The 14334-nt window shown below is 34.6% G+C and overlaps 1 protein-coding gene across 1 annotated transcript in view; it reads left to right on the forward strand.

Moving 5' to 3' along the window:
• Nucleotides 1-14062, forward strand: part of LOC140003076 (uncharacterized) — a 32270-nt gene extending 18208 nt beyond the window's left edge. The window contains exons 9-21 of the mRNA XM_072041817.1: nucleotides 929-982; nucleotides 1400-1507; nucleotides 1593-1646; nucleotides 5900-5953; nucleotides 6894-7001; nucleotides 7555-7608; nucleotides 7698-7733; nucleotides 7841-7894; nucleotides 8632-8881; nucleotides 10969-11081; nucleotides 11890-11958; nucleotides 12623-12860; nucleotides 13386-14062. Of these exons, the coding sequence (XP_071897918.1) occupies nucleotides 929-982; nucleotides 1400-1507; nucleotides 1593-1646; nucleotides 5900-5953; nucleotides 6894-7001; nucleotides 7555-7608; nucleotides 7698-7733; nucleotides 7841-7894; nucleotides 8632-8881; nucleotides 10969-11081; nucleotides 11890-11958; nucleotides 12623-12860; nucleotides 13386-13525 (1332 nt within the window). The 3' untranslated portion in view covers nucleotides 13526-14062. The remainder of the gene's footprint in view (nucleotides 1-928; nucleotides 983-1399; nucleotides 1508-1592; nucleotides 1647-5899; nucleotides 5954-6893; nucleotides 7002-7554; nucleotides 7609-7697; nucleotides 7734-7840; nucleotides 7895-8631; nucleotides 8882-10968; nucleotides 11082-11889; nucleotides 11959-12622; nucleotides 12861-13385) is intronic.
• The last annotated feature ends 272 nt before the right edge of the window (nucleotides 14063-14334 follow it).

Consider the following 14334-nt stretch of genomic DNA (forward strand, 5'->3'; position numbering starts at 1 on the left):
AAATTAACCTTGTAGGAAAATATTTGGTCCATAACCTTGAGTGCATCTTTCTAAACTAAGTATATGTAAGAGAGCCATTTTAAGAACAGTACATTAGATTCTAGATACTGCCTCTTTTCGTAATTGAGGCTATGAGTATTAATCCCCCAACCTGAAAATTAAACTGTGATGTTCTGGCAGAAAAAAAAAATGCTTTTTTATTTTTCATTGAAACCTTAAGAAAATTAAAGATGGGTGACATCAGCAATAGGTAGACACAGTGCTGCTGGACTACTGTCCAGCAACTCCTGTCTTATGGCCTTCACCTGAAACTTACATGTAACCCATTATTACATCCTCCTTCAGTACCAAGTTCTACTTTCTTAGTAAAATAGAGCTTTTGTAGAGCAATAGCAGGAAACCTACTACCAGGAACTGCTTGTTTGCTGTGTATTTTATTCATTCCTTACAACCACTAGTCATGTGATTTATTTTTTTCTCTTTCACATTTACTGGATAATATTGAGGCATGTATCAACTTTTGGCTCTCCAAACACATTTAAAAGGCGTATAACTGACTTTGAGAATAAAGAAGTATGTGCCATTCTGGGCATTGTATAATGCAAGATTTTTGAAATCAGTGGATAGATTACAGTGAATAGATATAATACAATGCAAAGCAAATTTGAAACTGTAATTGTATATGTATAAGAAGCATTGTTCTTATACTTTTACTTTTATAACCTGTTTTGATTTTTTTCCGAGATATTTCTTTGTTTTTAACCTTACCTGTCAGAGATATTAGGTGATACATATTCTTTTAGAAAGAAATATAATTTTGTGGGTATTTTTTAGCATTTATTACTCATTAATACAGTGGAAATGGCCCTTTTTCACTGTAGAAATATCTTAGAAAACAGATTATGAGCTCAGTCTTTATCTTTCACAGGGACCTCCTGGAGCAACTGGCGCTGAAGGCAGACAAGGTGAAAAAGGTGCAAAGGTAACACATACATTTTATTTTTTTAGTAGGAGCATGAAAATATAAATTATATATAAATGAAAAGTAAGTTGCTTATCATTCACTGAGTGTGAAACTTATTGAAGTAATAATATGTAAACTGTAAAATCCAAATTAGGATCCAGAATTAGTAGCAGTACATAACAGAGCCCATGGTGGACTCTGACCAGTACAGGCCCAACTTAGCTCACCCCTGTGGAAAAGAAGGATAAGCATGCTTTGCTGAAACCCCCCTGCTTATATGAGGCTATCATAATTTCATTCAGAAAAATGTTTTGGAACACTGTTTTGGAATATCTTTTGAAAAATGGATTGAGGAAACTTTGTTCTCACTTTGCAGCTACTGTGCCAATCTTAGTCCAATTTTCCTTTCTGACCTCTTGCTTATGTTCTTTCTAGGGTGAACCTGGTGCAGAAGGGGCTCCTGGAAAAACGGGTCCAGTTGGTCCTCAGGGACCTGCAGGAAAACCTGGCCCGGAAGGTCTTCGAGGTATTCCTGGCCCTGTGGTGAGTAAACTGAACATATAATAATATTTTAAATGTTGTATTTCTCGTATATTCTCCAGTAACACAAATATTATGTTCTCTCTAGGGAGAGCAAGGTCTACCTGGAGCACCAGGTCAGGATGGCCCTCCTGGGCCTCTGGTGAGTACCTTTCCATTCAGTATCAGAACAGAAAAGGAAACTTTTAAAGGACATCATTAAGATGTCTGTGTATATTACAGAAAAAATAATTTATAAGTCAGTTCTTAGCACAAAGTTTCTATTCTTCTGTCGTGTTAGAAACTGATGCATATGACTTCCTTCATTCTAGTGCTCTACTTCAGTAGGTAGCTATATTGATTTATACCAGCTAAAGAGTGAAATAAGGCAGTATAAAACCAAATTCCTGAAATCCCCGCAGTAGAATTCAGAATAAAACCAGTGAAGCTTACTATCAAAAAAATCTACTTTAGTGTCCACATCAGCAAAGCTTAATATATTAAATCATTTTGTTTCCTTAACAGTGATAAATTCTATACATCCATTGATTTTAACGACTGCCAGTGTATGAAAGCATTATTCCTAGGGAAAAGATTAGATCATATCTATTCTTTAGAGAAAGAAAAAGATTAATTCTGAAGTAAGGCCAAAAAGATACTTCTACCTAAGAAGAAAACATGCTAGTTTTATAAAAATGAACAGCAGCATCCAGTCTGTTTTTCATTGTGGCAGACCCAGGAAATAAAATTCATGAGCAAAGCATTTAAAAGAGTCTGAATGAACCAAGCTCCCGGTTTCTAGAGCATTGGCTAGAGCTGGATACCCCATTTCTCTTGGATTCAACCCCCTTTGCTTACAGCAATGCCAGTAGAATGACATACACTTTGTTGGCCATTCTCGTTTTCTTTATGCTCTCAAGCATTTATATTAATGCTCTTTACATTAACATTGTTTTATAATGTAGCAGAAGGTACTGAGTGGTGCAGCTGTGAGACTCATAAAATATCGTTGCTGATACATAAGCAGTATAGATCAAATAGGAAGATATCAGACAAAATAGTTATCTGCATTGGCTGTTCCTATGAGCAAAATAATGCAACTCCAATTTTAACCATGCTGTTAGATAAAATCAAAGTCACCTTTCATGAGGAATTTTTCTGTTATTTCAGCTAGAATTGAGTTTATATGATTTCTGGTTAATAAATTTGATAGCAACCTGTTAGTCCTAAAAAGCATATTGAGATGTTTTTAGAGAACTGTTTATACTGTAAGGCAAGTTATTGGTAGCTTTGTAAATTACTTCTACGCACTGACCTAATTGCTGTAAAACTTGGACAAAATACCTTCTTGTTAGGTTGCCTTGAACATTGTATGGCAAACTAGCCAAGTATATTTTGCTATGTGTTATTAATATGATTAAAGCAAGGAAAGCTTTTAGATGACATAACATACTATAAAATTATATCATTATTTCTATTTTCACTTGCTATTTTAGTACATTTTTCTACAAAACTAAAAAAAAAAAAAAAAGCACTGTGAGCACAAATTACAAAATATTGATGATATTCAAAAAATATTTTGAATTACAAAATATTGATATCATTATGTGTAGAAATTCAGATCCAAACTATATGGCCAGCATTTTATTTCTTCACAGGTCAAACAAAGGTGATCCAATTTAGTGAAAAGTTCTTATCTCTCTTTCTCTCCAAATTCACTGAAGTAGAATTTACCTATATTATCACAGTTGAATGACACACAGGGAATAAGTAACTTCAAAACAAAACATAAACTGTTAAAGTTAGGTGGAAAAAAAATAAAGTTACGCTCTGAAGACATCTTACAGTCTGCGAGCAGTGCTATCACATTAAATTTTACTAAATTTTAGTAAAATATACTCTTTGTTATTTTGAAGATTAACTATGCTAACATGGATAATAAGATTACCTTAGGATACTAGGTGTTAAGGGCCTATCCTCTATTTCAGATATGATATGATTCTTAAAGGCAAAAGGAAAGGTTGTGTGTATGAAATGTGAAGGAAATCCCATGTTTCTTTTCCTGTATGGCCTTAAGAGGATACAGGTCTTTGGGTAGCAGTAACACTGAAAGTTTTTGCTCTTATGCCATATACACAAACTGAAAATCTTTCCAGAGAGCATTCCCCAGTAAGAAGTTAGAGTCCAATAAAACATTATTCGGCAGTAAGAAACATCCATTTCTCACGTCAGTCACCAAAAGCCTCCAAATACATCATCAAAATCAAAATCTCCCTTTTAACATTCAATTCAAATATGAAGCTGAGCGTATTATCTATCCCAAATGCACTGGCTTCTTGTCAGCTCAGCAAGAACTTTTTTAGATGTACTGCTGCAACTTAAACTTTTTTTTTTTTTTTAAGTAAGTAAAATTTATAACATAAATGTTGTTGAGATGAGGTCTCCTTCCTCCCCAGCAGTTTGCTATCAGGAGAAGAGCATGAGAGTAGATTTACAGTAGAGCACAATACACTGCAGGTGAGAATGCCTGATTCTGTATTCCAGAGGCTTTAAAATTTCACCTTTTATTCATGAATTATGTATTTGTCTGGGCTTTTGCATCTAATGATATTCTGAAGTAGAGATGGAAAGGATACACACTGAATAATATTTTGTACATGAAGTGTTATGGCACTTTTGAGTTTGTGCCAGGTTGAAAAGGTCACTTATTACTGCTATCCATATCATAACTTCACAGATGTCCACTGCCAGCAGGAGACTAATAGTGATGAGATACTGACTTAGTTTAGCGCTCAGCTCCTAATGCATACATGTTCAGTGTGAGATTAATAGCCTCTGAGAAATGAATATCTTTTTGGTACTTGCATATACGTTGCATAGCCTGAATTTTTCACCTCATTCTGTTCAAATTGTAGAAAGCTATCATTGCTATTCATATGAACCTCAGAAAATATCTTGGAATGGTGTCTGTATAGCAGTAATTCAAGAATATTCAAAATTCAATATTATTGTATCATTTATAAGATCTATAAATATATATATATATAAGTACATGCTTATGACACACTGTCTATCAAATTCTCTTATAATTTTATGTGAATTTTATAAATTTTATAAAATTTTATAATTCTCTTATAATTTTATGTCATCAGTTTTAATTTTTTTCTAGGTATCTTCTAACTTCCAAGGGGTCTAACTTTTTAAAAATTAGAAAATGGTTGTAGCAAAATAGGGCATAATGTTTCTCTTATATTCCACCACATAAAAAGTTTTTAGAATATTGAATTAAAATTCCTAAACAGTGTCAAGGAATTAAAAATCTAATATGGTCATAGGTTGGATTGCTATTAGAGACAGGAAAATATTAAGACCCCTTAAGTTAGCTGAGGCTAAAACGTCAGAAATACTGATTGCAATTCTGAACATCATATTCAAAACATTAATTCAAACTAATGACTGGTAGAAATTCTGAACTTCTGAAAGCCTACTGAAATACTGCTCTGTGAATATTTTATTCATTTCTATCCTTCCAGGATACCCTACAAGTGCATACTATGTAGCCGAATATTCTCATATGATTGGGGAAATAGATGAACTCTACTTAAGCATGTGTTTTAGAAGAGTTTGTAGTCTACAGATCCATTATCATTGATTAATTTAAGTATGTTGATAGTTCCACAGCATGTCTACCTTCTCAGGACCAGTTAAGTCAAAACCCTTGTAAATCTGAAAGAAATAAAACCACCAATGTCAACTGGATTACTCTCACTTTTAATCTTTTTTTTTTTTTTTCCTGTTAATCAGACTCTCAGCCTCTTAAGGTATGATTCCATACCTTAAGTATGGAATCAAACTATGAAGTAGTTCTCCAACAAAAAAAAATGTTGAGGAGCAGTTACTATAAACAATCTGATTTTTATTCTGCAATAATATTTTTGAGCTGTAGTAAACTGGTAGAAAACAAGGGATATTTTATACTGTCTTATGATATAAAGGGCTAAAATAAGAAACTGGAGAAGATACATACTACTGTCTGGATAGGTACATCAACTAAGGTGGAAGTAAAAATAAAGCATATCATGTAAACACAAGCAAAATTAAGCTAATCAACAAAAATTCAGTTGAAATGTTTGAATATCATATAGCTTACTGAATGCTTTCAGTGCAGTTCAAAAATTTAATTGACCTTTTCCTTCTTTATAGATTTTTAATTATAGAGAAATTTAAATGCTACAGCAGCATCTTTATGCCTTTTTAAACATACACATCAATATTATCTTGAGCCCTAAATCACAGCCATCAACCACTGAATGCCTCCACAGTTTGAATTACTCTGCCTTTAAAATATTTCAAGAAAACATGATTTGTGCAGTATGTAAAAACTTACTTTTACATTTCTTCCCTTGTTTTATTTAGGGTCCACCTGGCTTACCTGGCCTGAAAGGAGATCCAGGTTCTAAAGGAGAGAAGGTATATGAGAATGTCTATATTTTTATTCATTGTTTGTACCTTTGTTGTTTTGGCCCAGTCTAAAGGACTATAAAATTAGGAGAAAGAAATGCTGTGGTGTTTTGTTTGTTTGTTTGTTGTTTTACTTGTTGTTGTTTTGTATCAGAAAGCAAGACAACCTTAGCTATCTATCAATCAGCTTTCCATAGCTTTCGTGGTAATTGTGAAGTTTTCAGTAACATCTGATATCCTGGAGATATGTAGAAAGAAAAACATTACTGCCTGTATGGTAATCTAATGACCATACAAATTTTTTTCCTTTCAATGAAAACTCCAAAAACTGATGTAAAGAGAACCTTTGGTTTCACAATAAATAAATAAATAAATGGAAATTAAAATTATTAGAGAATTTAATTTTATAACAACAAAATGCAAATATTTTTCAGCTATATTTTCTTTTTGAAATAATGGATCGAGAGATCTGGAATACCATTTTCTAATAGAGTCCCAACAATTTATTGATTGCTTGTTCATCAGGGAAGAACCGTATAGAGAAAAGGATATGAATATATCTTGTGAATTATGATTTTTGTTTATATGGTTAGGTCAGCTGTTTATACAGCTCTATTACCTGTGGAATCCAATGTGCAACTCTGTAATATGCTTATAAGTATCAAAATATAAAAGGTGGTATGTAATCTGTATCTATAGGTATTATTATTTCTGCATCCGTTTCAGAAAGGACTATGGTGCACTTTGATCTCTTTCACTGAATAAGCATTCACAGCTTGCAAATAATCTTAAAAAGCCAACTAACATTTAATATGCTCACAGAGTAATTTTTTCAAGTTAATTGATAACTAGCAACTGTGATGTCATTTGAAAGTTTTAATTTGTGTGTTTGCAAAGCACATCTACTTTATATATATTGAGTTCTCACTCTTTCTTCTATCTTGTTTAGGGACATCCTGGTTTGATTGGCCTGATTGGACCTCCAGGAGAACAGGGTGAAAAGGGTGATAGGGGTCTTCCTGGCCCACAGGGGTCTCCTGGAGCCAAGGGTGACGCAGTAAGTAAAACATGTGCTTTCATTCAAGTTATATGCATGTCTTTTTTGAAAGAGACATATAAAGTTACTATAAACACTTAACACCAGACTTTCCTCCTAGAGGTTAAAGCTTTCCTAGACAATGGACAAACACAGTGAAGCTATACAACTTAAAACCAGGTCATAGAGCATTTCAGGAGGAGGAAACATACACCTAAGTTAGGGATGAGATAACACTAACAGCACCAATCTTGTTATGTACTACCCAGAATAGCCTCTCTTCTCCTAGTTATAAAGTCATGTTTTAAGCCTCTATGTAAAAATTGAGGCTTCAAAGATGATCTGAACGTGAACAGAGTTGTGACTATAAATGTTGGAGCATGAGAACAAATATATGCAACTCAAACTGTCAGATCATATTTCAAAGACTATTTTGGACACTAGCGAATAGCCTAAATTAAAACTCACCAGGGCTGGACACTTACTAGGACTACCTTTTTGATACATATGCATTTCTGAATCCAGTCTACTATGTAAAATGTATTTCTGGACTTATTCTCTTATTCTTTCTTAGGGAATTTCTGGTCCTGCTGGTCCACTTGGACCCCCTGGTCCTCCTGGTTTACCTGTAAGTTACTTCATCCAGTCCTCCTGTTCAAAACACTCACATGTTGTGTGGAAGATACTCCAACTATGTGCCTATGTTCTTCCCCATAGGGTCCTCAAGGTCCAAAAGGTTCCAAAGGATCCAGTGTGAGTAATTCTCCTCCATATTTTCTGTCTTTGTACTTAATTTCCATGTGTTATTTTTTAACATTATGTAATATGGTTAATATTACATTTCTTTCATTCCTTTATAGGGCCCTGCTGGTCAAAAGGGTGACAGTGGTTTACCTGGTCCACCTGGTCCTCCAGTAAGAACTCTTACTTGACATAAAAGCACATTGTACTGACATGACCTGTTTTGACAGGCTTTGAAAACAACACTTGTGAACTTGCAGATAAGGAACATATTAATGATTGTTTGAAAATAAATTTGTCAGGAAACAGAAATCCACCACACATATAAATACATTGTCTGCTCTGAAAAAAATCCATTAGAAATAATAAAAAATGCAATGATGATTTAATGTATCATATGGAAGCACAGAAAACAGAATGATTTCAGTTTCCTGCTGTTAATACTCTCCTGTTTCTACTACTTCTTCTCCATAGCATAAAAATCTAAAATGAAAACAGTCAAAATCTGAATGAATTGTTTCAATTTTCTGAAATGAAGTACTGCTTTATAGACCCCAAGTGGAATTTTAAAATTTTATCATAGGGAACACCCACAGTTTTGTTCGCTATAGGCTATGCCTCTGCTTCAGGTAATTGCTGGGGATGAAAAGGCAATCACAAATGAGTTCTTCACTTGCATGAGGGCAACATACTCTTCCCCAAACAGCAATGGAGTGGGATGAGTTTAGAGCAAAACAATGTTTTGGTCTGCCACGATCTGTTTTGGCATAAATATGAATGAAATAAGTAAAATAAATAAATTGTAGAAGCTCTGTTCAAAGCATCTTCATGTCATGTTCTTTCGTCTTCCTCTGTGTATTTACACATCTGGAAAACCAACAGAAACGGTAAACATATGTTTTCCATTCAGGGTCCTCCAGGTGAGGTAATCCAGCCACTGCCAATCCAGTCACCTAAAAAGACTAGAAGATCTCCTGATTATATGGTGTCTGATGCTGGTGATAACATTCTGGATTATTCCGATGGCATGGAAGAGATATTTGGTTCATTGAATTCACTGAAACAAGACATTGAACACATGAAGTATCCAATGGGCACTCAGAACAACCCAGCCCGAACTTGCAAAGACTTGCAACTCTGCCACCCAGACTTCCCAGACGGTATGTTAATATTGCATGATGAAGGCAAACAAGGCTGAAGTTATGATCTGCTATGATACTTTGGCAGAATTATTAATTATTGATAGATGGTTAATATAGTTGCTCAATAAATACAGTGTCACTAAATCCATTTTTGCAGGTATAAAAGGGTTCTGTTTATAAAATGTGAGTATAGATATGTTCTGTTGGTAACAGCCGTTATTCTTTAAATACAAAACCAGAAAAAAAAAAAAAAAAGATTGTTCAGGAAGGTAGGCCTTGCATTTCCAGAATTATCTAAACGGGAGAGGAATAAAAGATTGATGCCATTTAGATCAATGAAAGTAAAATCACAAATGTCAGCATACTGACATACTGCATAGATTCTAGTTTTTAAAAGAAATGACAATTATTTTAGCAACTGCTTAGTATAATATAGGAAGCAGCACAGATATTATACTCTCAAGAAGTTACTACTCTTTTATCCTTAGAAACAATAATTCAGTCCAGAATGGCCTCTGTTAGTTCCATGTCATTCAGCAAATGGACATTCAAGTTTCTCTAGTACTGTTTAATGCTACTAAGCACTAGCATAAAAAAATGCAGAATAGTGTGAATTCACTGTGCTCTGAAGGACTGTTTTTCATTATATTCTGTTTTCTTTTTTTTATAACTGAATTTACCCCCTTTGGAAAAGTTTTCAATGAAAGCCAACCTTCACACAATTTTCAAGCTTTCATACTTTTTTTCTATTGCAATGGATATTTTTTCCCAGTTCAGAGCAATATTTTTCTGTTTTTAAATGGGAGAAAAAATAGATTTTGACAGCTTAATAATACTCTGTTGTTTTCACTCTAGATAGATAAAAACAGATGGTTGCCTTGAGGAGTAGTTAAGCAGTGTGTGCGCTATATAAAAAGTACATATTTTACAATTCAATACCTCTGTAATAATGAATGGTTTTTATAAAACACGTTTGTCTTCTTCATTTAACAGTATTTGCTTATTGTTTGGAGCTTTCTTCAAATCAAAGGAATTTTATTCTGGTTAAAATAAAAGTAAATGCAGTCATTAAAATACAAAATTCTGCATGGGCAAGGCTTGCATGTAGGAAAGACTGTTTTCAATAAATACAGCCTGAATAAATAGAATTTTAAAAATATGATAAATGATTTTTCTATGCTCTGTATTCAGAATACAGAACCAGTAAAAGGATTTGTCATGCCTCTTCAAAACCTCTACTATTTGCCTGAAAGTCGATTAGAACATTAGTGTCAGAAAATCTTTGCTTTCCTGCTGTGAAACTATCTGGAGATAAGGATCCACATCACAGAAATCATCGTTATAATTAGAATAGTGGATTTTAAAATGTGCTGATTTTAAATGGACCTCAGATTGACTGCACCTCTCTTTCATCCCCAGCCTTTACTTGCCCTAGCATTCTAGGGCCGGAATCCTCAATCATACCAATCTGTTGTGGTTTAACCCTTGCAAGCAGCTATGAACCACACAGCAGATTGCTCACTGCCCCCTTCCACCTGGCTAGATGAGAATTGAAAGGGCAAAAATCAGAAAACCTGTGGCTTGAGACAAAAACAGTTAATAAGAGAGAAGCAGAGAGAGAGAAGGAAAGGGAAAAGAAGGAAGGGAACAGAAGGAATGAAAGGGAAGGAAGGAAACAAAAGGAGTTAGATAAAAGTAGACTTTGATCCTGGTGTTATATTCCATAAACAGCAGCAGCAACAAACCACAAATGTAGGAGGTTCCATCAAAGAATCACGAAGCACTTCTTTCCTGTGATGATGACTGACCAATACTGAAGGTGACTTGCTCAGGAAGATTGTGGAGTGTCCCTCCTTAGAGATATTATAAAGCCACCTGGATGCGTTCCTGGGCAGCCTGCTTGAACAGGGGTTTGGATCAGATGACCTCCAAAGGTCCCTTCGAACTTCAACCATTCTGTGATTCTTTGAAAAGAACAGGTTGCTTTCACATCATTCAGATAACTTCACCATATTCTCTGGAGGGCTATTAGGTAGTAAAATCTGACTACAATCTTCCAAATACCATTTTTATGATCAAAGGCAAATCTTCTCTTTATGTTTTAGGGGAATACTGGATTGATCCTAACCAGGGCTGTTCTGGAGACTCCTTCAAAGTGTACTGCAATTTCACAGCAGGTGGGGAAACTTGCATCTACCCAGATAAGAAATCTGAAGGAGTAAGTACCAATCTGTGTTTTCAGTTGGCTGTTGACATATCCTACTATACTATTGCAATGTTGAACTAAACAGGATAATTACATTGTCACATTTTCATATAACTGTCTTTCTGATTACATTTAAATTTGCATAAATTTGAATGAAGCAGTAAAATGGTACACTGAGTTGACAAACAGCATTTCTACTCTTTTGCTTAAATAGAGCTTTTGTGCACCTGTTTGCTAACCTTCCGCTGCATTACATAATGTAGCCTAGCTGGGTGACAGGTTGAAATGCATAATCTAGAGTTTGTCACATAAAAGTTAAACTCTTACTATGTTTCTTTTGTGAGTTCATTTATATCTATTCATTTATAAGTATATGTAGAACGCTGTATATAAACAGTGTCCTCTGTCATTGGTATAAATTACCCCTGAGTGGTATATGGTATAGAGGAAGGCTTTCTAAAAGCTTATCCAAATGAGATAGATCTATCAGAATCAACACCAGTGAAAACTCTACTGTAGACACTCTTCACAGGAACAATTTACACTAACAATTTACCTGAATCTTATCAGATGACAACAGTGTCTCCTTTAAACAGAATTCTCCCTCTTTATAAGCTATCACCTTGGATTCCATTTAAAGTCACTAATCTGAAGGCATTCTATACCAGAAAAACATCCTATTTTAGTGTTTTTACAGAGGCTGAGAACTCAGAAAGAACCATTCTTTACTATCTTATGTGAAATTTGTCCCAGGTAATTTAAAAACTTATCTGTTAACATATGTTCTAAATATCTATATTTCCACTGTTTTACCACACAGGTTAGAATTTCATCATGGCCAAAGGAGAATCCAGGATCTTGGTTTAGTGAATTTAAGCGGGGCAAACTTGTAAGTGGCCATTACAGCATCCAGTTTTTCACAAATCAAGTATCAAAAATCCTTCAAAATCAATGGCAGGATCAAATATAAACAATAAGAAACTTAATACTTCTCAGCTCCAGCTCTTTTGCCCTAGATATTGTAGCAGTTACATGGCCTCTTGCCACTGGACAGCAGGCACCTGCCACTGTGCAGCAAACACACAACAATCCCGGTACTCACCCACCCAGCTGACAGTGTGATCTGGCTTCTGGCAGACCACACATTACCACTGAACCTAAGTAAAGCAGCTGCAGCACAAATCCCGTGCTTCAGTCTAAATAACTGGAAATATACTGAATATGCAAAAATGAGCCTGCAGGCTGACATAAATTTATAATTAACTAAAAACAGATTCCCAAAGAGATTCTGCTGTTTTTCGCTATATAGGGGTAGTTCTCTGTCTTGCCCATTAGAACAAAGCTAAAATATATAGTTCTTCGTCCTAAATATATTGCTATGACATGAACTACAGAGTCATAGCTTCATTGAACTTAAAAACCCCATAAAATGATATGTGTCGGTTTACTTTTTATTAAGGACAGTTATGTGGTTCTTCTGTCAAAAATAATTTTGTTTTGCATTTTAACAAAGGGAACAAATAAATGTTCATGTGAATTCTTCTATTTTCCAGCTTTCCTATTTGGATGTTGAAGGCAATTCCATTAATATGGTCCAAATGACATTCCTTAAACTACTGAGTGCCTCTGCCAGACAAAACTTCACTTACAATTGTCATCAGTCCGTAGCTTGGCATGATGCATCTTCTGACAGCTATGACAAAGCACTAAGGTTCTTAGGATCAAATGATGAAGAGATGCCTTACGACAACAATCCGTACATCAAAGCGCTTCATGATGGCTGTGCAGTAAGTAGACGTTCAGAATATTCTTTACAAAACCAACCTTTTGATTAAAATAGAAATCAAACATTCATTTATTTTACAGCTTTCCCCTGACAAAAAGCTTTCTAAAGGCTTTATTTTTAATAGACTACCTTTTAGTAGTTTTTAATTGCAGTTCACTTATTCAATTTTTATATATGAACAAAAGTCATTATTATTTTTGTAAGCCAAGCAACAGAAATGGAACAAACCTGGCATGAATACAGGCTGTCAGCACCAATGTGCTGAAACTAGACTATTTGCTAGTATGACCACAATATTAAAAGCAAACTAGCATAACAAGAGGGGGCAGTCCATGAGGAAAATATATTTACGTTATAAATAAAATCCTATGAAAATATAAACTTTACAGTTTGTATCATCTGATGCATGAAAGGTAATCGTTTATTAATTCCACACTACAGAGGTACAGTGTGGAGAGCTACAGCATGTTTACTCCTCTGATATATAACCATTTGCTTTTTTTTTTTTTTTTACTTTTTTTTTTTAACAGTCAAGAAAGGAAAGACCGTGATTGAAATCAACACACCCAAAATAGACCAAGTGCCTATAGTTGATGTGATGATCAATGACTTTGGTGATCAGAACCAAAAGTTTGGATTTGAGGTTGGTCCTGTCTGCTTCCTTGGTTAAACTTAAGACAAAGATCAAATCAACAAAAATGTTGCACTTTGGTGCTACCAACCCACTTCCTGCCACATGCAAGTTTTGAATAAGGATGGCATAGAAAATGTCTTGCTGTATATGTGTGTCTCATCTAGAAAGTTATTGTTGCCCTCGTAGGGCCAGAATCACATGACTTAAACTAACTTTGCAAGAATGCTGTGGCACAGACAGACAACATAGAGCTCACTTTATCAACACCACCCTTTGAATTCTTTTGGTGCTGTAAAAAAAAAAAAAAAAAAAAAAGACATGGTGCTCCTTCGATTACAACAGAGGTGTTATGAAAGTGTTTAATAAACTGTAATTATTCTATGTACAGTACTATACTGTTATTTCTCTGTCCATTTCCAAAACTTGCATGTGTCTCTGAATTGCATCTGGCTCTTATTTTATAATTACAAAACTACATTGTCAATACCGTGTATGTATTCTGAAAAAATAAAGATGTAATTGCCAGTGAAGCCAATTCCATTTTTGATTAATAATAAAATCCCTTTGTATATATTTTTGTTGAAGAGCTTTGTTATTTGAAGTCGCCAAAAAAACTTAAGGTGGCAAAACTGGAAGATCTTGAGCAGCACACTCAAATCCCTTTTCTGCTGATATTACTCCGTGATGATGAATTTCAATAATGAAAGCACTCTCAAAGGTGCTGTGTTCCATGGTGCTATACCTCAGACGTTTTTTTCTTTTCTAATTCCAGAATTTCAGAAGAATCCTGTATATACCTAAAATAAACAAGTTTATATTTTTGGGTAGGGGAAACAAGTAAGAAA

This window comes from Anas platyrhynchos, chromosome 8 (genome assembly GCF_047663525.1).
Source record: "Anas platyrhynchos isolate ZD024472 breed Pekin duck chromosome 8, IASCAAS_PekinDuck_T2T, whole genome shotgun sequence".
Lineage (NCBI taxonomy): Eukaryota > Metazoa > Chordata > Aves > Anseriformes > Anatidae > Anas > Anas platyrhynchos.